The sequence below is a fragment of the Parus major genome, chromosome 18 (genome assembly GCF_001522545.3).
Source record: "Parus major isolate Abel chromosome 18, Parus_major1.1, whole genome shotgun sequence".
NCBI classification, from domain to species: domain Eukaryota; kingdom Metazoa; phylum Chordata; class Aves; order Passeriformes; family Paridae; genus Parus; species Parus major.
In genome coordinates, this window is record NC_031786.1 from 5,553,553 (window position 1) to 5,572,708 (window position 19,156).

The 19,156-nt window shown below is 37.1% G+C and overlaps 1 protein-coding gene across 14 annotated transcripts in view; it reads left to right on the forward strand.

Moving 5' to 3' along the window:
* Positions 1–19,156, forward strand: part of SPAG9 (sperm associated antigen 9) — a 57,703-nt gene that overhangs the window by 24,911 nt on the left and 13,636 nt on the right. For 5 of the 14 annotated variants that reach the window (XM_015645600.3, XM_019008507.2, XM_015645605.3 and 2 more), the window contains 18 exons: positions 3,532–3,685; positions 6,373–6,583; positions 7,065–7,164; positions 7,735–7,856; positions 9,306–9,317; positions 10,393–10,407; positions 10,865–10,922; positions 11,420–11,572; positions 11,666–11,717; positions 12,157–12,287; positions 13,371–13,427; positions 14,272–14,445; positions 15,106–15,235; positions 15,446–15,538; positions 15,819–15,986; positions 16,781–16,952; positions 18,049–18,276; positions 18,945–19,140. In XM_015645600.3, coding sequence (XP_015501086.1) covers positions 3,532–3,685; positions 6,373–6,583; positions 7,065–7,164; positions 7,735–7,856; positions 9,306–9,317; positions 10,393–10,407; positions 10,865–10,922; positions 11,420–11,572; positions 11,666–11,717; positions 12,157–12,287; positions 13,371–13,427; positions 14,272–14,445; positions 15,106–15,235; positions 15,446–15,538; positions 15,819–15,986; positions 16,781–16,952; positions 18,049–18,276; positions 18,945–19,140 — 2,226 coding nt within the window. The remainder of the gene's footprint in view (positions 1–3,531; positions 3,686–6,372; positions 6,584–7,064; positions 7,165–7,734; positions 7,857–9,305; positions 9,318–10,392; positions 10,408–10,864; positions 10,923–11,419; positions 11,573–11,665; positions 11,718–12,156; positions 12,288–13,370; positions 13,428–14,271; positions 14,446–15,105; positions 15,236–15,445; positions 15,539–15,818; positions 15,987–16,780; positions 16,953–18,048; positions 18,277–18,944; positions 19,141–19,156) is intronic. The other 9 variants (XM_015645604.3, XM_015645606.3, XM_015645608.1 and 6 more) reach the window with 3 other exon arrangements.

Here is a 19,156-nt window from a genome sequence, read left to right on the forward strand (position 1 = left end):
GGTCACTTTATGTATCTCTATTTTGTGCAAAGCTTTTAACACCAGTTTATTGTAACCTGCTGCAAAAGCTGCAATGTTAATGTCAGGGATAAAGCTCACGTTCAGTGTATTGTCAAGTACTTGGCTGATCTTGTGTAGCATAGGTGTATGCAGTCTGAGGCTTTGTACTGTTAAACTGCACCTGTTTTAATCAAAAGGCTTATGTAAGATCAATTTATATTAAAACCACAGTAATTAATTGATAATGTTATTTTCAAAAAATCTGATTATTGGTTGGTGGGGGAAAAAAAGTCTTTCATTATTTAAGCATTAGAGCTCTTAAAGCCTATTCACTATTGTTCAGCCAAATGTTACCCTCTCCTCTGTTCCTGTACTTGTATGGCAATTTGCCAGCTGTCTTTCCCCCCCCAGGTTATGTTCTGTTTGTCCTACGTGCTTGGAGCAGTAGCAGACAGAAATGCATTACAATATTGTGGCCAAAAGTAGTCTTGACATGTTTTAATACTATAATTACAGATGGAAAACAGCTGGAAAAGTTTTAAAATGCACCTTTCTGGCCTGAAAATTTGACATGTTTTAGCTGTGGTTATAAATTTAATAGTAAATTTTATTTTAAATGGGAAAAATGCTGGAAATTAGTGTTCTCTGAAGAGCTATGTGCTTTTTCCTCCTTAACGGTGCATGTAGACTTCATATGGTAATTTGCTTTTAACTTAGGTCTGTGAGCACAGAAATGTTCCAAAGGTTAAAGGCAATCATTAGATGAAAGAAATACCAATTTATACCAGTAGCTGATAAAAAACTTGAATGAATATTTAAATATGAAGAAATAAAATAAATTTTGAGTGAAACCCTATAGATTGATCTAGTTAGTAAGGCTATGTTTGTTTAAAAGGGGGGGAAACCCAAACCCAGAACAAATATTTCCCAACTCTAAAACCAAACAAAACCAAAACAGAACTTCATATTCAGTAACTTATAAGATATTTTTAAGTTTTAGGAGTCTAAGAAGACTAAGGTTTAAGTCTAAGGTTTAATGAATAGCTTGTTTGTTTTTTCTTTTTTTGTTTGGTTTTTTTTTTTTGTAACATGATTTTGGTCCCCTGGAGTATTTAATGGATTTGAGGGGTTTAGGGAAACTATGCTGTTTCCTGCTCTTCTAATTTACTTTAGGAATGACACGAATTAGAATTCACTTTCTTAATCTTCATTCATTTAAAAAAAGAGATAAAAATCTAGGATGAAGTAATAATGGTAGAAGAATTGTTTCTATTTTGTAACACTAGTCAGATTTTAGAACTGAAAATCTTAAAGTTCTTAAAGGTTCCTGTAAATGCTTTAGTGCATCACTTCAGAATAATAATTTAGGCCTTTAAAATACGTGTTTCCATTCTGCTTACCGTGGCATTTTCATATGTTTTTGGGCACTGGGAAAGCAGAAGAGGTTCTTTGCTTTCTGCTCAACAAGCAGTGAAATAAATTGAAATATCTTCAGTCTCATTTCAATTATTTCAATTCATGCAGACATTCACATAATAAACCTTAGTTTCCAAAATTAGTCTTTTTTGCAAACTTGATTTACTGTACAGTCTTGCAATTCACGTGACCTCTGTTCCAACACATCAAAATATGTTTTATTATAAAATTTCTTTCAAACTAATCTGGAAAAAAAAAGCCATGTCAGGTATGAACTGTTTTGGTGCCCATTTAATATTCTCTCTCTTGAGGATTGCAAAGCATCTGCCTTTCTGGCAAGTCCTGCAATAAGGAAATGTGCTGGAGCCTCTGCCTAAGTTCAAGCCCCTCACAATGCAGCTCTGTCAGCCACTGAAGAGGAGCTTTTCTTCCTCCTTTTTGTTCCTGCACTTCTTATCCAATGGAATGGGCTGTCTTTTGTTCCTCACACGCCTGAGAGTTATGGGAAATCTGAAGCAAAGCAGGATGTGTTACAATAGTGGGAATCCTTGGAATCCACTGCGGGGTTTCTCATTCCAGCAGTTGCAGATGCTGAACATTATCAGCTCTTTTGAATTTTGTAACCCAGACTGATTTTGCTTTACTCACTTTGCTGCCTGCTACTTCACAATTAATGACTTAATTTGGAATAATATTTCTGAAAGGCCAAGATAGCTCCAATAGGAGAATTAAGTGTAAAGGTTTTTGTGACAAGGAGTATATTTGTACACCTGGACTGGAAAGGTTCATGCCAATTAGAATTGTTTGCTGTTTGAGCATTGTGATTTTGACAATGTAAAATTTGCCAAAGGGAGTTTACTGATTAATTGGTAAATAAAATCCCTTCTTCACTAACTTTTCTTCAAAGTAAATAAAATCAAAAATATGTCCAAAAATGCTTAATTTTTTCTTTTCAGTGCTCCCTGCCATATATTAGCATGTATTTTGTATGCAAATACCAATTCTGCCTAGGTTGTGTTTAATTTGTGAGGGGCCTTGTGAAAGAAAGCACATTTGGTTGTGACTTGACCTTTTATAATGCTCAAATGTGAAAACTATGCCATCACTTGTGCACATTTTATCTTCTACTGTACTTAAAGCTGTGCTACTTGATTATAGTCATTTTTTTCTGCATTACATTGTTCTGCCTAAACAAACACTTTGCTTATCTCAGTTCTAAGCCTGGCTGATATTTTTCCTTTTCAGGACTGGCCAAAGCATCTTATGAATGGCATTGCACACAATGTTTTTGTCTCTTCCTAGCAGGAAGAATGAATCCTCTTGTTCACTGAGCACACTACTGACCTGGGGATTTTTTGTTTCTTTTTGGGGTTACTACATAAACCTTTCAAATTTCCAAATGCTATTTGCCATAGGGAAGTAGAAAGAGTGAAAAAGTGAAAATTTGTGATGAAATAATTTGCTTTGCTGGCACAAGCTTTTGTGCAGCTTTAGGGTGAAGCAGAGTGTTGAACTGATCTTGAGTAAAACTTCACAATTTTTAGCAGAGCCAGTTGTAGCATTGGTCGTTCCCTGGCCCATTTCTTTTCTCTTACACAAATGCATGTAATTTCTGTGATATTCAGGAATAAAATACCCAATGATTTGAGAAGAGTTTATTGAGGCTTACTGTTTACAATTTTGCAAATGTTTCAGTTGATTTTTCTGTTTGCTGTTGTAGAAATTATGTGGTTGTATCTTGGAGAAAAAGGTGCAAAATGGTATTTTTAATAGTAGCCAATGAAAACTAATTTCAAACTGAAGTAAGGAAACACTTTTGTCTTATACTTGTGTTGGTGTTTTATGTCTGTGAAACTTCTGTTTGCTACAGATTAGATGCAGTATAAATCAATAACTGCTATTTAAAGCCATGGAATCAATTTGATAATTGTGAAATGAGGAATTATTGGGTGCTGTGGCACAGTGTGGGTGTGTTGCACTGCGCATTTAATGGAGCAGCGTCTGGATGTTTGAATGTGGAATGACACCACTTCCCTGCTGATTCCAGAGGCCTGCAGGAAAATAAACTGTGGGACATCTGAGATGGCTGATGAACCCTGCCTGTCTTTCCAACAGGAAGGAGCGTCCAATATCCCTGGGCATCTTCCCATTACCTGCAGGAGATGCTCTCCTCACGCCTGAGGCTCAGAGGGAGGTGGCAGAAACACCGGCAGCAGAGCACTGGAAATTCCACGAGCTGAGCCAGCCACGGTCCCACACCAGCCTCAAGGTGAGCACAGCCTGGCTGCCTTTGTGGCAGGAAAAACTCCCATAACAGATGGTGGATGGAAAAAAAAACAAACCCAAATTGAAAGACAGGTGGTAGATCCCTAAAACCTCTCTGTATAAGGCAGGTGCATTGTTTACTCCAGTGAGCTTTGAGGGAACCTTCTTAGTACAAGAAACTAAGTTTTGGGGGCATTTTCCAAATGAGTGATAATACAGGTTAGTTCTCCTTTTATTCTCTGCAGTGGGTCTTTTCTTTCTGATGTGGGACCCTTTTTAAAGGTTCCAACTTGTTTTTCTACACTAGATATGTTACTAGGTAGTGGGAACAGTCTAATTAGCTTTATCCTGCACAGCATTGTAGATGAGTTACTCCTTCAGATTTAATTATTGAATTTTTAAACTATTTTTTCTGTTTTTTTCAGGCAACATAACCAAAAAAGTCAATTTTGCCAAGTCAACACAGCACTGACTTGCAAATGTTTAGGCTTTGAGATATTCTGATTAATTTGGTGTCACTTAATGAAATTTCTTTTGCTTTTCTTTAGTTCTAGAACAAATACTCGTAACAGTTTAATCTGTGTGGTTTCCAAGAGTAAGCTAAAAAGATACCATAAAGCCAGAAATATAAAATAGATGGGGTGATTTGAAATTCCCTTAGGGAAAGGACCATTCTATTCCCTGTTTTTTCTTGTGCTATTGTCAAGCTATTTTCCTTGAGCTTTGTGTGTGAAAGTCAGTGATCAGTTTGTGCTGCATCAGTTAGTGGATGCTCTTGGAATACAAAGATGTTCAAATGTCTAAACAGAGCCAGCAGCTCTGCTGAGGTTTTATTCCTTGTTTGCGTGAGCTCTGGATGCCTCAGTAAGGGGCACCACTTCCTCCCTTCTGTATCTGCTCACTCAAGTATGAAGAACCATTAGCCAGTCCCTCAACTTCACCCATTCAAAAGGCCTTTGGGTAGTGGTTTTTTTCTTTTCTTTTATTCCTTTAGAGGTGTCTGTATTTCTGAATACTTTTGACAGAAAATCACATATTAATAATTGGTTATTCTGCAGTTTACTATTAAACAATGACAACTATCAGTAACTGATAGGTAATTAGTGCTGTATTTTTATTTCTAGGGCTTGCAAATTCAATGTGGAGATGTTACTGTAGGAAGCAAGTTTTAAATTTATGCTGATACACATAAATGTGTATTTTGCTTCCTGTCCCCACACAAATAAAAATTTTGCCTTAGTAAGTTCCAAAAGGAGAAATCTGTAAGTTAAAATTCATAGTAATCTAATGCCAAGTACAAGCGAGACAGTGTATGGTCTCTTCTGTGTTTTTTTTTTTTAAATAACCTTTAAATTCAGTTTCATTTCATCCTCAAAAAGGCATGCAGTGAATTTGTGTTTTGCAAGATCTATTTAATTTTAAACCTGTTTTGTTCTTGACAAGTTCAGTCATGTTATCTTAAAAAAAATTAGCAGATTTGTCCAGGAGCCTTGCTCTCACCTCTGATTCCCAGACAAACCCTACAAGAACTTTTGATAAAGGGTTACCATCCTGCCTTTCTTTTGCACACAGCAACCTCAGGTTTCATCTTTATGTTCCACAACAAGATGACTCTAATGGTGTGTGCTAGAAACTATTGGCCTGAACAGGCAGACTTGTTTTCCTCTCTGCAGTGAGCTGTTGTTCACTGTAACGTGCTGCTTAAGTCATAGATCAGACATCTGATGTAGGTCTGGGCATGAATGGGAGGTAAAATGTGGATGAAGGAGATGAGAGAAGAGCCAAAAAAGGGCTGTTGGTATATTCAGGTTGTGTCACACACAATCCACTCTGCCCTTCCACCCAGTGCCTGATGCAGCTCTGTCTGAGTAATTAAGTCCATAATTAATGCAATTCTTGTGGGTCTTGACACAGTGTCACTGTAAATTGTTACCAAGAATCAGCTTTGGAGGAGGAGCTGTTTACTGATGTTCCTTGGTTGATCTGAAATGTGCTAAGGAGTTAGCACAGTTCCATGTCTCACTGCCAGTGTCAGCCAGTGCTCACAGTTCAGACTGGAAAGTGCATTAAACCTGAGCAAAGTACTTGCAGATCTGGGAATGTTCATGGCCAGCCTGGACAGGGCTTGAAGCACCATGGTCTAGTGGAGAGTCCCTGCTCACCACTGGAATAGGGGGTTGGAAGAAGATGATCTTTAAGGTCCTTCCCAGCTGAAACCATTCTGTGATTATGATTCTATGAATTACTACAGTTTTATATAGTTAAATCCATGTTTGCATCAGTGCTTCAGTGACTACTTTTTAAGGTACCATTCTGAATCATTAATTTTATATCAGCTTTGGGAAGATTAAGCAGTTCATTGTGCAGCTAGGAGGACTCTTAGAATGTTGCTTGTTTTCTGGAAGACTTCATGGAAAAGTACCTTAAAGTTGTGGCTAAAATTATCAGCTGAGATCAAACATTACTATTAAAAATAAAGGCATTTTTATGTAGCTATAACTGCCTTAACATCAGTGAAACAGCCATAGGCTAAAGATGACTGTACTGGCTTAAAATATTCTTTTTATTTATCTGTCTTTGCATTATTTTCAGTATAATACAGTGGTTTTGTTGTCTGTTCCTTAGTTTATATGCCCAACTCTTCTATTAACACTTTGTGTTCATTTTTTACTGGTAATGGTGCAATTCTAGGATGAGCTCTCTGATGTTAGCCAAGCAGGATCCAAATGTACTACTCCAGCATCCACAGCTGCTTCAGATGATCCTGTGCTGCCTGCTGAAACCCCTCAAAAGGAAAATGTTGAAGGGCTTGCAAAGGACAGAGAGATGTCGAATGAGAAACTGGATGTAAGCAAGAATATTGAAGTACAGGCAGCTCAAGAGACAAGAAATGTGTGCACTGGTGAGCTGCTTCAACTTCTTAATGTAGGGTTACTATGGACCTCATATTTGATCACTTATTAATTATCTTTTGTTGTGCCACAAACAAAAATGGGGTTTTTACTCAATATTTTAAGTATAAAATATTGGTCAGAGGTTGTTTTTGGTGACTTTAGTCCTTTTTTCTTCAGAATCAGAATTTTTTATGACATTTCTTTGGCAGTAGAAAAGGCACAAAGTCACGAAGTATTGGACATCATGGTTTCAATTGCAGAAATAGTGGGAAATAACTGCTGTTGGATGATGGTGTTAAATTCAGAAAAGATTTAGAAATTCCAGTGTCAGCACTAGAGTATCAAAATCTGTGGGTCTTTTCATTTAATTACCTTGATAAGTCTTTGAACAGAAGTATCTTAAGTTGGTGGTTCATTAAGAACTACTACATGTAGTTAATATGTCATGATGATTCTGATTATGGGCATGTACCACTTGCTTTGCCCCAGGGGGAAATGAAAATGAAGAAAAATCTGAAGTTCAGGCAATCATTGACTCAACTCCAGAGTTGGATATGGATAAAGACATCAGTGGATATAAGGGTTCCAGGTAAGTTGTGTTTTGTGATTTGAGGAAGAAGACAAATTTTAGAAGATTATTTAAAGATGCTCTGTAGGCGAATTTTCCTTTTCCTTGTCTTTGTTTCATTCTTGTGATGAGAAAGATAAAATTACCCTGTATGGTGAATCTTAGGGGTGTAAGAGCTTTGTGTGAAAGGAGCCCGTTCTCTGACCAGAGGAACAGTTTGACCTCCTACTATTCAGTTCTCTTGTATTCTTGTTATATTAAATGACTTCCAGTTTAGCTGAGCTGTCTGTTCTTCAGGCATTTGGGCTAACTAAGCCCTGACACAACTGAATTTATATAGGCCAAAACCTGATATGCTTTAATTTATTAAAATAATGTCCAGCTCAGTATCAGCAACTGCTTCAAGTTTGGGATCTTGATGGCACAACAGTATTTGAAAATATAATCTAGAACTTGTAAGCCAACTGAAAACTTCTGGGGTTTGTTTGAGGGAACAAATAAACTACTGGTAAAAAAATCCAGAGCAAGCTTTTCTTTGTTGTGGGAGTGTTATCTCCCTGCTTTTCATGTCTTGTTTAATTCTCTGCCCAGCACTCCCACCAAAGGCATCAAGAACAAAGCATTTGACCGTAACACAGAGTCACTCTTTGAAGAGCTGTCATCTGCTGGTTCTGGCCTAATTGGAGATGTGGATGAAGGTGCAGATTTACTGGGTAAGAAAGGTTATTTAAAGATGCTGTATACAGCAATTTTCCTTTTTAGGAAGTACTTAATTATTATTGCTGGATTTATTGTTAGGCTTCATTTGCATTAAAATAGTTTGAGTAGCATCCTAAGGTAGTCATTGGAATGCAAAACCAGAGAAAAGTGTTTGTTCTTTCTCTCTTTATAATGATCTTACTCTTTTGGGGCACTTCCTTCACTCTTCTCCATTTCTCCCTGTATTTTCTCTTATGTAAGAATTTTTATCTTAAGGAAGGATTTTTGCCTTGAACTAGTTCTAGGTAGTTTTATTCAGGTCGTGCCTGATCTCTAGTGGCCTGGCTTTATCCCCTCCTTAGGGATTTTAACTTGAAGGAGAATTGCAGCAAATGGAGTGGTGGTAATTTGAGAATCAAACTGTTAATTTATAGGGGAGGGGAAACCCACATTTCTCCTTCCACTAAGCAGCTGCTTGTTACTTCTAGGCTGACTGAAAAAAACTTGAGTTTTGAGTTGACCAAGATCAAAAATGTCATCAGAAGAATGCTCTTTCTATAAACAACATAGCAAGTTATTTTTTGCTATATAATTGTTCAGGCCTCATTTTGAAATAATGAATACTATGGAATGTATAAAATGCAGATGCCACTCTTGGGTGCTTTTGAAATGGGCTGTAGGAGACAATCAGCAGCTTGTTTGCTTCTGTACTCTGACCCTACAAAAATACAGATTGTTAGCACTTAAAACTCCTGTGTGCAATCTGGATTTCTGGTTGTTCACTGTTCCTCCAGAAACTTATTTTACATCAAACAGGTGACATTTCTGCAGGTATTACTCATTATGAGTAATGGGCCCATCTCCAGTCTGAGATGGTTTTTCTTTGTTGTCACTCTGTGAGGCTCTCCACATCCTTAGTGCAACATACTCCATCCAAAACTCTTGGATGTCATTCCATTGTCACAGGGACAAGTAATCACACATTCTGCATGCAAAAATACAGATACTGGAGAAGTATTAACATGGAGTAACACCCATCCCTTAGCTGTGATAAATTGATTAAAGAAATCAAACTATTGTCAGGATATCCTGATTCTAATGCTTTGTTTTTCATGAGCAAAAAGTAATATACTTTTTAGTATAACTTATTAAAGGTTTGTCAATGAGTTTATTACCATTTTCTATAAATCTACTGCTGGAAGCACCAGTGTGTGCTAACTAAGCCCAGGGTTATTCCTGCATTTGTTATGCAGAATGTGTTGGTCTGAAAATTTTATTTTAGAATCATCATTTCAGTTTGAGGACAACTGTAGTCCAAAACCTGAAAAGTCACATCTGCATCAAGGCTAGTCTGTGTGAAGCATTTGGACCTGTTCTAAGTGAGATTAAACTTCAGTATGGAGTTGTGTAAAAATAGTTAATTGGGATTCTCTAATCTGTTTTCTCTTGGGCTGCATACCCAGGGGAATATTCTGGTGTGTATGCTTCTTTTTTCAAAAAATCTTTGAAATCTGTTGCTTCTCCAGTTAGGCATTCTTGGCTGCTGCTCTCATAAAATACATTCTCTGCATTTTTTCTTTGCTTGGTAACTTTTTTTTTTGCTGTTGCACCCTAGCTTTCTAGTTTTTGTTCTTGCATTATAAAAGATCCTGAAGCCTGTTGGATGTGATCCTAAGTGCTTTTATCTGTCAATATTGAAAATGTTTAAAAAGCAATAGCAACTTGAATAAAATCTCTTGATGGCTGTAGTATAGGGGATTTCACCTGATATTGATAAATTAACCATGGCTAAGTTACTTCAGTAAATGTTATTTAATTTTAATCCAAAACCCAGAGAGGTAAATGTCAAAAAAGGGAACTTTGACTTGCATATCTATTTATAAATACTTATTTTCTTTGTTATCCAAATATCTTTAAAGTATTCTGCTGCCAAAGTTATTTAGAAGATTATATTTCTAAAGTATTTTAAAAGGCCTCCACCATTAAGATACCTTTTTCATTCATTATGTTAATCTTGAATTAACATAATTTCTGCTGTTATCTGTGTGGTAATTATTTTGCTGTGCAAGATGCAAAATAATTATTCTCTCCTGAAATTACCTTTTTTAAAATTCTGAAAATTATACAAGGTGTGCAAAAAATAGGGTGAGAAATTAATTTCCAGAAATTTAAGTAACACTGAAGTTGTTACTTGAAAAGTTATGTTCACTTTTTTCCATAATAGCATATTAATTGGAAACTTCTGAATGGCTGAGAATTTCTTCCAAGGACTCACAGAAAATGAGAGACTTTTATTGTTACTGATTTTTATAAGAAGTTTAACCAATGGAAATGGTTGCAACAAACTTAAATTCTTCAACATCAGTCTTCTGTATAAATCCTGCTTCTGATCATATCACATCTCACTTCACATTTTTGGTGGTGGCTTTGTTTTAATTCACTCTTACTTCCTAAATCTAAATATTTTATTACTCCTCGCTCATACTACACCTCACATGAAATGTTTCTTGTTCTTGTTTTTGCTCTACATGGAATGCATGGGCTTTAAAGACCATAATTTCTTTGGTAAGGTATCATTTGTTCTGGGGAAATCTGTAGGGCTTTCACAATCTGAACTTTCTATTCAGCATGTCTTGTGTCCATAACTGATGCTCTTTGGTATCTAACATGGTATAAAAGACAGTTGATCATTTAAAACTTAACTTTTTGTGGTCTAACACTTCTGCAACATATGCTGTGTTTGGTTTTTGACTAAGTACTGTAACATCTTCTAAAAATGCAGAGTAGCAGCACTGGCCTGTGCTTAGTCAGGGATGTCTTCGGGCTTTAATTGAAGTCAGATTGGGAGAAGGGGGGGGAAGTTTTAGAAAGTAGGTTGGACCTGCAAGTTCAGCTAGTTCACAGTTCTTCTGACAAGTTTGTCATACTTAAAATTCAGTTGACTTTAAATAATGGTAAAACACAAGTTTTGTAAACATGTCAATTTTATTTGCTAATTTCTTGTGTTTGTTTCCTTTGAAAGGAATGGGGCGTGAGGTTGAAAACCTTATTTTGGAAAACACTCAGCTGCTGGAAACAAAGTAAGTGAGACTGTGAGGAGTCAGAAATACTGACTTCCTGTTATTTCATTATATCTTCAATGTCCTGATACAGAATTGAAATTATACAAATGTGCTTTCAGTTCTAAGAGTAGTGGAGGTGTATTTGTCTGAGTTGGTCTTCTAGAAATTAAGGGCCTAAGAAGCAAAATCTGCTTTTATCCTTGTGAGGCTCCAGGACATGCAGTGCTGTGTCCTGATGAGATCATCTCTGTGAAAGACATGCAGCTTTAAGTGCAGAGGCAAATCCAGTGGAGCACTGTTGAGGACTGATTTATCAGTACTTTTTTCAAATAGAGAGAATGTGAATGTGTTTGAATGTTGGAGATTTTGGGGGGGGGATGGTTTGACTTCTAAGAAAGCTGTATCTTTTTACAGTAGTTCTGTGTAAGAAATATGTAGGTCTTCAAAAATAAATCCAGGCTGAACTGTGAGACCATGGTCATCCTTATAACCATGTGTTTTCAATGTTCCTGTAGAAATGCACTGAATGTAGTGAAGAATGATTTAATAGCAAAGGTGGATGAATTGACCTGTGAGAAGGATGTACTACAAGGTGAATTAGAGGCTGTAAAACAAGCAAAACAAAAGCTTGAAGAGAAGAATAAAGAATTGGAAGAAGAGCTAAGAAAGTAAGTTTAATTTAATTTAATTAATGTAAAAAAGTAAAAGAAGAAAAACTCTTCTGTGGTGTTTAATGCAGCTGGTTTTTATTTTGTATCTAGAGCTCGTGCAGAAGCAGAGGAAGCAAGACAGAAGGCTAAAGAGGATGATGATGTAGGTGGATATATGTGTGTGTGGTTTTGTGTGTTTAATTGAATGGGACACTGGAAATCTGTGTGTTTAATGAGTGCTACTAAAACTTACTGCCTAATAATTAGTGGTAAAGTTCCTCTCTGTGTAGAAATGACAGAAGGTCTAAAGGACACAAGTAAACTTAAATTGGCAGTAAGTAAGTAAGTAAACTTAGATTGGTTTTCTTGCTTTCCTCTCTGCCCACTATTATCACACACTTTTTTAAAAAAAGTTTTAATTCACGTTATATCACATACAAAGGATGGGAGGAGAGGAAGGTAAAACTCAGATTTCCAAGGCCCTTAACTACTCGAAATCTGGGCTTGTGCCCTAGCCTGGCTGTTACCAGGAGGCAGAGGGTGGCTCTGCAGGGCCCTGTGGTGCTCATTTGTCCCTGCCCTGTGTGTTTTTGTGTGCCCAGAGCGATGTCCCCACGGCGCAGCGGAAACGCTTCACGCGCGTGGAAATGGCCCGAGTGCTGATGGAGAGGAACCAGTACAAGGAGAGGCTGATGGAGCTGCAGGAGGCTGTCCGATGGACTGAGATGATAAGGTCAGATGATATCTGGTCAGCAGGTTCATTGCTTGTTTTCCTCATGCCCATGAGGAACACTGTTTTTAAGTTATGGGCATAAAATTTGTCAGAATAGTTCTTGGTGATACCTCGCCAAGTGGAGTGAACATCTTCATCACAGTGAAGATGTTACTTCATATGATGTGAAATACATTTTTTCAAGGGATTCTTATTTTAGAACAGTTACAAAAGTTGGTAATTGTAAACAACATTAATCTGGTGGGCAGTAAAAATTACTCTGTGTGTACACATACCTTGTGATGTCAAAATACAGATTATGTAGTCTTCAGAGTGAGCATAATTTCTTTGGAAGGACTTAGGTTGTTCAGGATAAAACAGTTAAAAGTTGTGCAAGGTGTGTTAAACGTGAGCAATATTTTATTATTTGCATCCTGAATATTTAGTTGTTTGGAAGGTATAGTTTAAAAACCTAAGTCTCAGACCTCAGCTCATCCTTGTCCCTGAGCACAGGTATCAGAGGCTGTGGTGCTGCCTGCTGGCCATGGACAGCAGTGACATGTAATTGTTCCCATTGTCCTCATGCCTGTGACTGTTTGGGAGGAAAAATGCATATTCTCAACAGCCATGGCTTGTTCTTCTGTAGCTGTTTCTGATGTAGAAATCCTCTCCTCTCTTATCTATGGCTATAGGAACACTTACTTTATCAATTATTTACTGATGTATTGAAGATTAACAGGCTTTAAAACAAAAAAGCAATGGTTAAAATATTAAATAGGGGACAGAATAATTTTAGATGGTTTGCTGCTTTCTTCAAGCTCTTTTCATTACAAAGTATTATGCAGACTTGTCTCTTCTGTCTGAAAAGTTGCTAGTTTGTTTGGGTTGCAAAGAAATGTGGATGAAGTTTATTATGTAACTTTAGTTCCTCTAGTGGGAATTTCAGTATTGTCCCCTGATCAGTAAAGAAGTAGCAGTGTGAAAAAACAGGTTCTGTTATTTTCAAGATGTTATCCTTTTCAAAAAAAAATAAGAGTTACACACTGTTCCTTTTCCTTTTTTAGTTGTTGTTTACTCAGTAAACTTGGAATTCATTTCTTGTAGAGCATCCAGAGAAAATCCAGCCATGCAAGAGAAGAAAAGATCAAGCATTTGGCAATTGTAAGTATAGAAAAACAACTCACTGGCAGAAATAAGTAAAAACTTCAACCAATTAGCTGGCACATTGTGTATGTTAGCTAATTATTTTTTGGCAGATGAAGATCTCTTAACCCTTCTCTTGTTGCCCAGCATGCCAACTTGGTAAGATTGGTCTTGAAGACAAAATGTATTGTAAGCCACAGCATGCAGTGAGTGGCTGTGAACTTTGTGAAGTTAAATGCCAAAGTGCTGGAATTTTTTTTCCTAGCTGAATATGCACCAGGATTCTTCTGAACATTTTTTCCATATGCATTTTTATGATGAAAAGTAGAAACTGAGTAGCACATGTAGATTGCATTTACTTCAGGTTCTTTTCCTTCTGTGAAGTATAGCTTACTGATTGTTACATTCTCCTTGCTGACTTCAAGTTCTTTAAATCCAAACCAGTGTTTTTCACAATGAGTTATTTGTCAAATAATCCTTTTGATATTGTGATTTGCTGATAACTGTTTTATCTTGTTGCCTAGAAAATAGTGAGGTTTTTAAAATGTTCTCTGCATGAGCTAGTGTCCTTCATAGAACTGTCCAGGTGTGATGTTCACATCCTAATTTTGCTGGTTCCCTGTAAATGTTAATTCACAATGAAGTTCCCATTGAATTTGATAAATGGGATAATAATCCTTTAAGAATTTTTCTTATGGACATGAGTTCTTGTGCTTTGAGAGTGTTAGTGAGTGTGTGGTGGCTGCTGCTATGTTGGGCTCCAGTTTCTTACTTCAGCTATCTTGAGCAGGCTGTGTTTTGCCTGCATAGTCAAATTTGGATGTATCTGACAAATCTTGACTCTTGTCTTTTTCTCTTCTAGTTTTAGCAGACTCTTCAGTTCATCCAGCAATACAGCAAAGAAACCAGAACCTCCTGTCAATGTTAAGTATAATGCTCCAACCTCGCACATTACTCCATCTGTCAAGAAAAGAAGCAGCACCTTATCTCAATTACCCAGTGACAAATCTAAAGCCTTTGAATTCCTCAGTGAAGAGTAAGACATTTTGGTTTTATACTAATAGATATGCTCTATCAAGTGTTCACTCTTTTAGCCCTCTGAGATTACTAGCATGCTGCTAAGTGAGGTATGATGTTCTCCTAAGTGAGTGTTGATTCATATAGACTCAAGATAATGCAGAGTGAAATGTACAGCAGTGGGTGAATATTTTCAGCACCTGGCTGAAATATTCTACTTGGTAAATACCACTGTCTTTCAAAAAAGTGCACAGGAGGCAATACTTGGTACACTTCTATATGAAAATGTTGTAGCTGGGCAATAACTGTACAGGTACTTAAGGTTCATTTAAGAGTCAGGCTAACAAGTATCTGTAATTATTTTTTTCCTTCTGTGCTTTGTTTTGGCAACATATGCTTGTGAGTTAGAACTTCTAAAGCTCCTATTAGAGGTACACAACCCAAATTAATTTCTTTTAAGGATGCAATAGACTTTCTGTCTTTGCCTGGTTTTTACCAGTCCCTTAAAAATAGCCCACAGGAAACCTGGTATTTTGATAGGTGAAAAAAACTAGGGATATCCTTGGTAATCCAGTGCTTCCACAGAGATCTTTGTTGTTGAGGTTAACAGCAATTCCCATTTCACAAGAGATTCTAAAGAGCAAAAGTAAGAAGTTCATCAATCCTGATTCTTGCCCAGAACTGAAGCCAGTTTAGCCTCACGCCGGGAGCAGAAGAGAGAGCAGTACCGCCAGGTGAAAGCTCACGTCCAGAAAGAGGATGGCAGAGTGCAGGCTTTTGGCTGGAGTTTACCTCAGAAGTACAAACAGGTATGATGTTTTCAAGTGTAATGGTAACAGCTTCATGTTTTGTTACATTTGACTATTTTTTTCTTTAACTTAGCAGTAAAGAATCTTTTTAAAGGAAACAAAAATGCAGAACTCTTAATTGTGTTCAATGAATTCTGAGCAACTGATTCCAAAGATTGTAAACCTTTTTTAAAGGTAAAACTTTTCCTCTTTGTTTATTTTTTTATCTAGGTGGCAAATGGTGGACAGGGTGAAAATAAGATGAAGAACTTGCCTGTACCTGTTTATCTGAGACCTTTAGATGAGAAGGATACCTCTATGAAGGTAGGATATTTCCAGGGATGTTAGAGAGATTTGGGCAATCTATAGCTGGAGTATTTTTGGTTTGGACTCAATTACATTATTTTTCAAATTAAGTTGTTTCTTTTTAAATCATAGTGAAGATTTTCTGTCTCAATAAAATGTACATTACTTGAGTTGTAGTTAATAACTTGAAATGGATTTCGGGTATATAATAATGTTGATATCACTTAGCATATTTAACAATGCTTGTATCTCTTTTTTTAGTTTGAGATTCAAGTGAAACATTTGTTTTTCTCCCCAGCTGTGGTGTGCTGTAGGGGTGAACCTGTCAGGAGGGAAGACACGAGATGGAGGGTCTGTGGTTGGTGCCAGTGTGTTCTACAATGATGTGACTGGTGTGGATGCAGATGGCAACAAGCAGCAAACAGGATCCCAGAGTAGCTTAGATAAACTAGACCAAGAGCTCAAGGTAAGGTCACTGCAAGGCACCTTTAATAATAAATATATAAATAATAAATAAATAAAAATGATATCATTATACATCTTTACTGTGTAACTGTAGAGTGATATGGTATTTTCTAATTGGGTTCATTGGTAACAAATAGATTTTTCTTGGTTAGTCATTAGCCCAGGATATTTGGGTTATTGAATCCAACTATTAAATACCTTGATTCTTCCCTTGCTGGCAAATCTCAGGAGCAAATAAATTTTATATCCAAATGATATATTGCTTATACCAGTGCTGCCTCCTTTAAAAACCATTTGTGACAGAACTGTTTATGTTCAAACTGCCATGAATGGGATTAATATTAAGAGCATAAAAACAAAGTCTTAATTTTAAAGCCCTTTGGTATATCATATTAACCTGTGGTGATACTGAGTATAGTAGTTGGCTTGTCAATCATGTTTTTATATTATATTGGTCTAACTATATAATTATGCAGTGTAATTGTTTTTATATTATATTGGTCTAACTATATAATTATGCAGTGTAATTATATTTTATGTATTTTTAATATGTATGTATTATTAATATGTATGTATATATTTTAATAAGTATGAAATATGAAGGAGGTTTCTACTTCAGATATGTGGAGAACAAGTAACTACCTGTAATTTTACAATGGCATTGAAGATATTTAACTTTCCACATATTTATGTATATTTCTGTAGGTGAAAATGTAAGACCATAAAAGATCAAAGGTAATAATTCTATTCTTGTCCCCCTTTATGTTGTTCATTTCTGCCTTTGTTGTGCTTCAGGATCAGCAGAAGGAACTGAAACATCAGGAAGAATTATCCAGTCTGGTTTGGATCTGTACTAGCACACATTCTGCTACAAAAGTTATCATCATTGATGCAAATCAACCAGGGAATATTCTGGACAGTTTCATTGTTTGCAATTCTCATGTGCTTTGTATTGCCAGTGTGCCAGGTAAATACTTGGGCTGGTTCAGCTCCTGCTTTTTTAACTGTTTCTTATTCAGCTTTTCTTAGGCAATGAAAACCCACAGATTTGTTACTTACTGTGATAAAGAATTAATGTAACACAGCAGTAGGAAAGTGTTTAATTGTACATTAAACTATTGCATTTCTACCCTACTGTTTCACTCTTTAGTTGGCTGTTGACCTAAATTAACTGAAAATCAGAGAGATGTCAGCAGCCAAGGGGAGCTGTTTTGTTTGATGTACTCTAAACTGTGCAACAGTGTCAATATTTCATGGAATTGTGAATATCACAAAAGGAATAATATGCTGGTTGCTTTTTTGACCTCTTCAGCCCCTTGAAGATAAGCAGCAAGTCTTGCAGATCCTCACAGAGGGGATCTTTGTTGCATTTAAGTGTATTTTAAGTCTTGAAAGTGTAAGAGGGCTGAACATGAGAAAAATATTTTTTCTTCCAGAACAAAGGATCTATTGAACCTAAACTCTTCATAAAGATATAGATAGGTGCCCTTGCATACATGCACTCTTATGAAATCTAATTTTAGAGGAAGATATAATTAAAATATAAATAAGCTATTTGGAAAACTGCAGATTGAAATACAGTGAATGACATTGTAGGGCAGCATATGTCAATCTTGCTTTTGTTTGTGAGCTTTGTGACAGCATCTTCCACTTTTGCTGATCATGTTAAAATAACCTTGTAGATAGAGGCTGTCTGCTTGTTTAATCTCAGCTGCTGGAGTTCATTCAGTTTGAAGCATAATGGTTAGAGAAGTGATTCAGCTTTATCCCTATGAAAAACACCCAGTGACAGGACCCAAGGGAATGGCCTCAAGTTGTGTCAGGGGAGGTTTAGGCTGGATATCAAAAAAAGTCTTCCCTAGGGGGTGGCGGGGCACTCAAAAGGCTCCCCAAGGCAGTGGTCATGGCACCAAGGCTGCCAGCACCCCAGGATTGTTTGGATAATGCTCTGAGACAAAGGATGGGATTGTTTGGTGTCTGTGCAGGGCCAGGAGTTGGACTGGATCTTTTTGAGTCCCATCCAGCTCAGAATATTGTGTTATTCTGAGTTTGATCTCTTTCAGGGGCAAGGGAAACAGATTACCCTGCAGGAGAAGAAGGGTCCCAGGAAGGAGATTCCAGCCAAGTGGACAAATCTTCCCTGTGTGGCAGTATGACCAGCAACAGCTCTGCTGAGACTGACAGTCTGCTGGGGGGCATCACCGTGGTGGGCTGCACTGCTGAGGGTCTCACAGGGGCTTCTGGTGCCCATGACATCAATGGGGCCTCACCTGTGGCAGAGAAACAGTCAGGTATGTAATAAACACTGCAGGTGTGTCAGGGCTGGCCAAACACCTTGAGGTGCAACTACTGAGTTTAACAGTGTGTAAGCACAATGACATAAACTCTCTCTTTAGATCTGTAAATTGTAGCTGAAAATGTGGTGGAGGTGACATGAAATGGGAATTGGCAGCTGCTTCTTGCAGGTACTTCTGAGAATTCTTGTGCCTGCTCTAGAGAGATTTTAATGTAATATTTGAAATTCAGATCTTGCCATAGAGTGACTAAAATAAATGCCTTGGATTCTGTCAAGTCTTAACAGATATTTAAGTGAAATGGATTATTTTACAGACATTCTTGCTGTGTTTTGTCATATGCCCTGCAGAGCTGCATGGTGATATGATTGTCAGTGGATATGTGGTAGTTGGCCTTGTTCACTGCTGTCCTAGTTAATCATTTAATGGCCAATCTGAGCCATCAGTCACCGGGTTGATACTTAAAGTGCATTTGACATTTGTTTATACAGTGCAACCTGCTCAAATTTGGGCATTTTTCATGTGCTGTTTTTGATTCTGATGTGGAAATTGTGACTGTCTGGCAGGTATTCAGTTCAGTTTAAGTATCGAGTTCAGGCTGTTATAAACAATAGCAAATTCTATCACAGCTGTTAAAAGGTTTTTTGAATTTGTTTGTTTCGTAGATATTGCAACTGAAAATAATTCAGTAGATGAGAACATTCCAACGGCAGAGGAGGCAACAGAAGCAACAGAAGTCAATGCAGGGACAGGAGAAGACACAGCTGATATTGCACAAACTGGAGTCTACACAGAGCATGTCTTTACAGATCCCTTGGGAGTGCAGCATACAACAGAGGCATCCCCTGTGTATCAGCCTAAGTACCTAGTCTCAGTC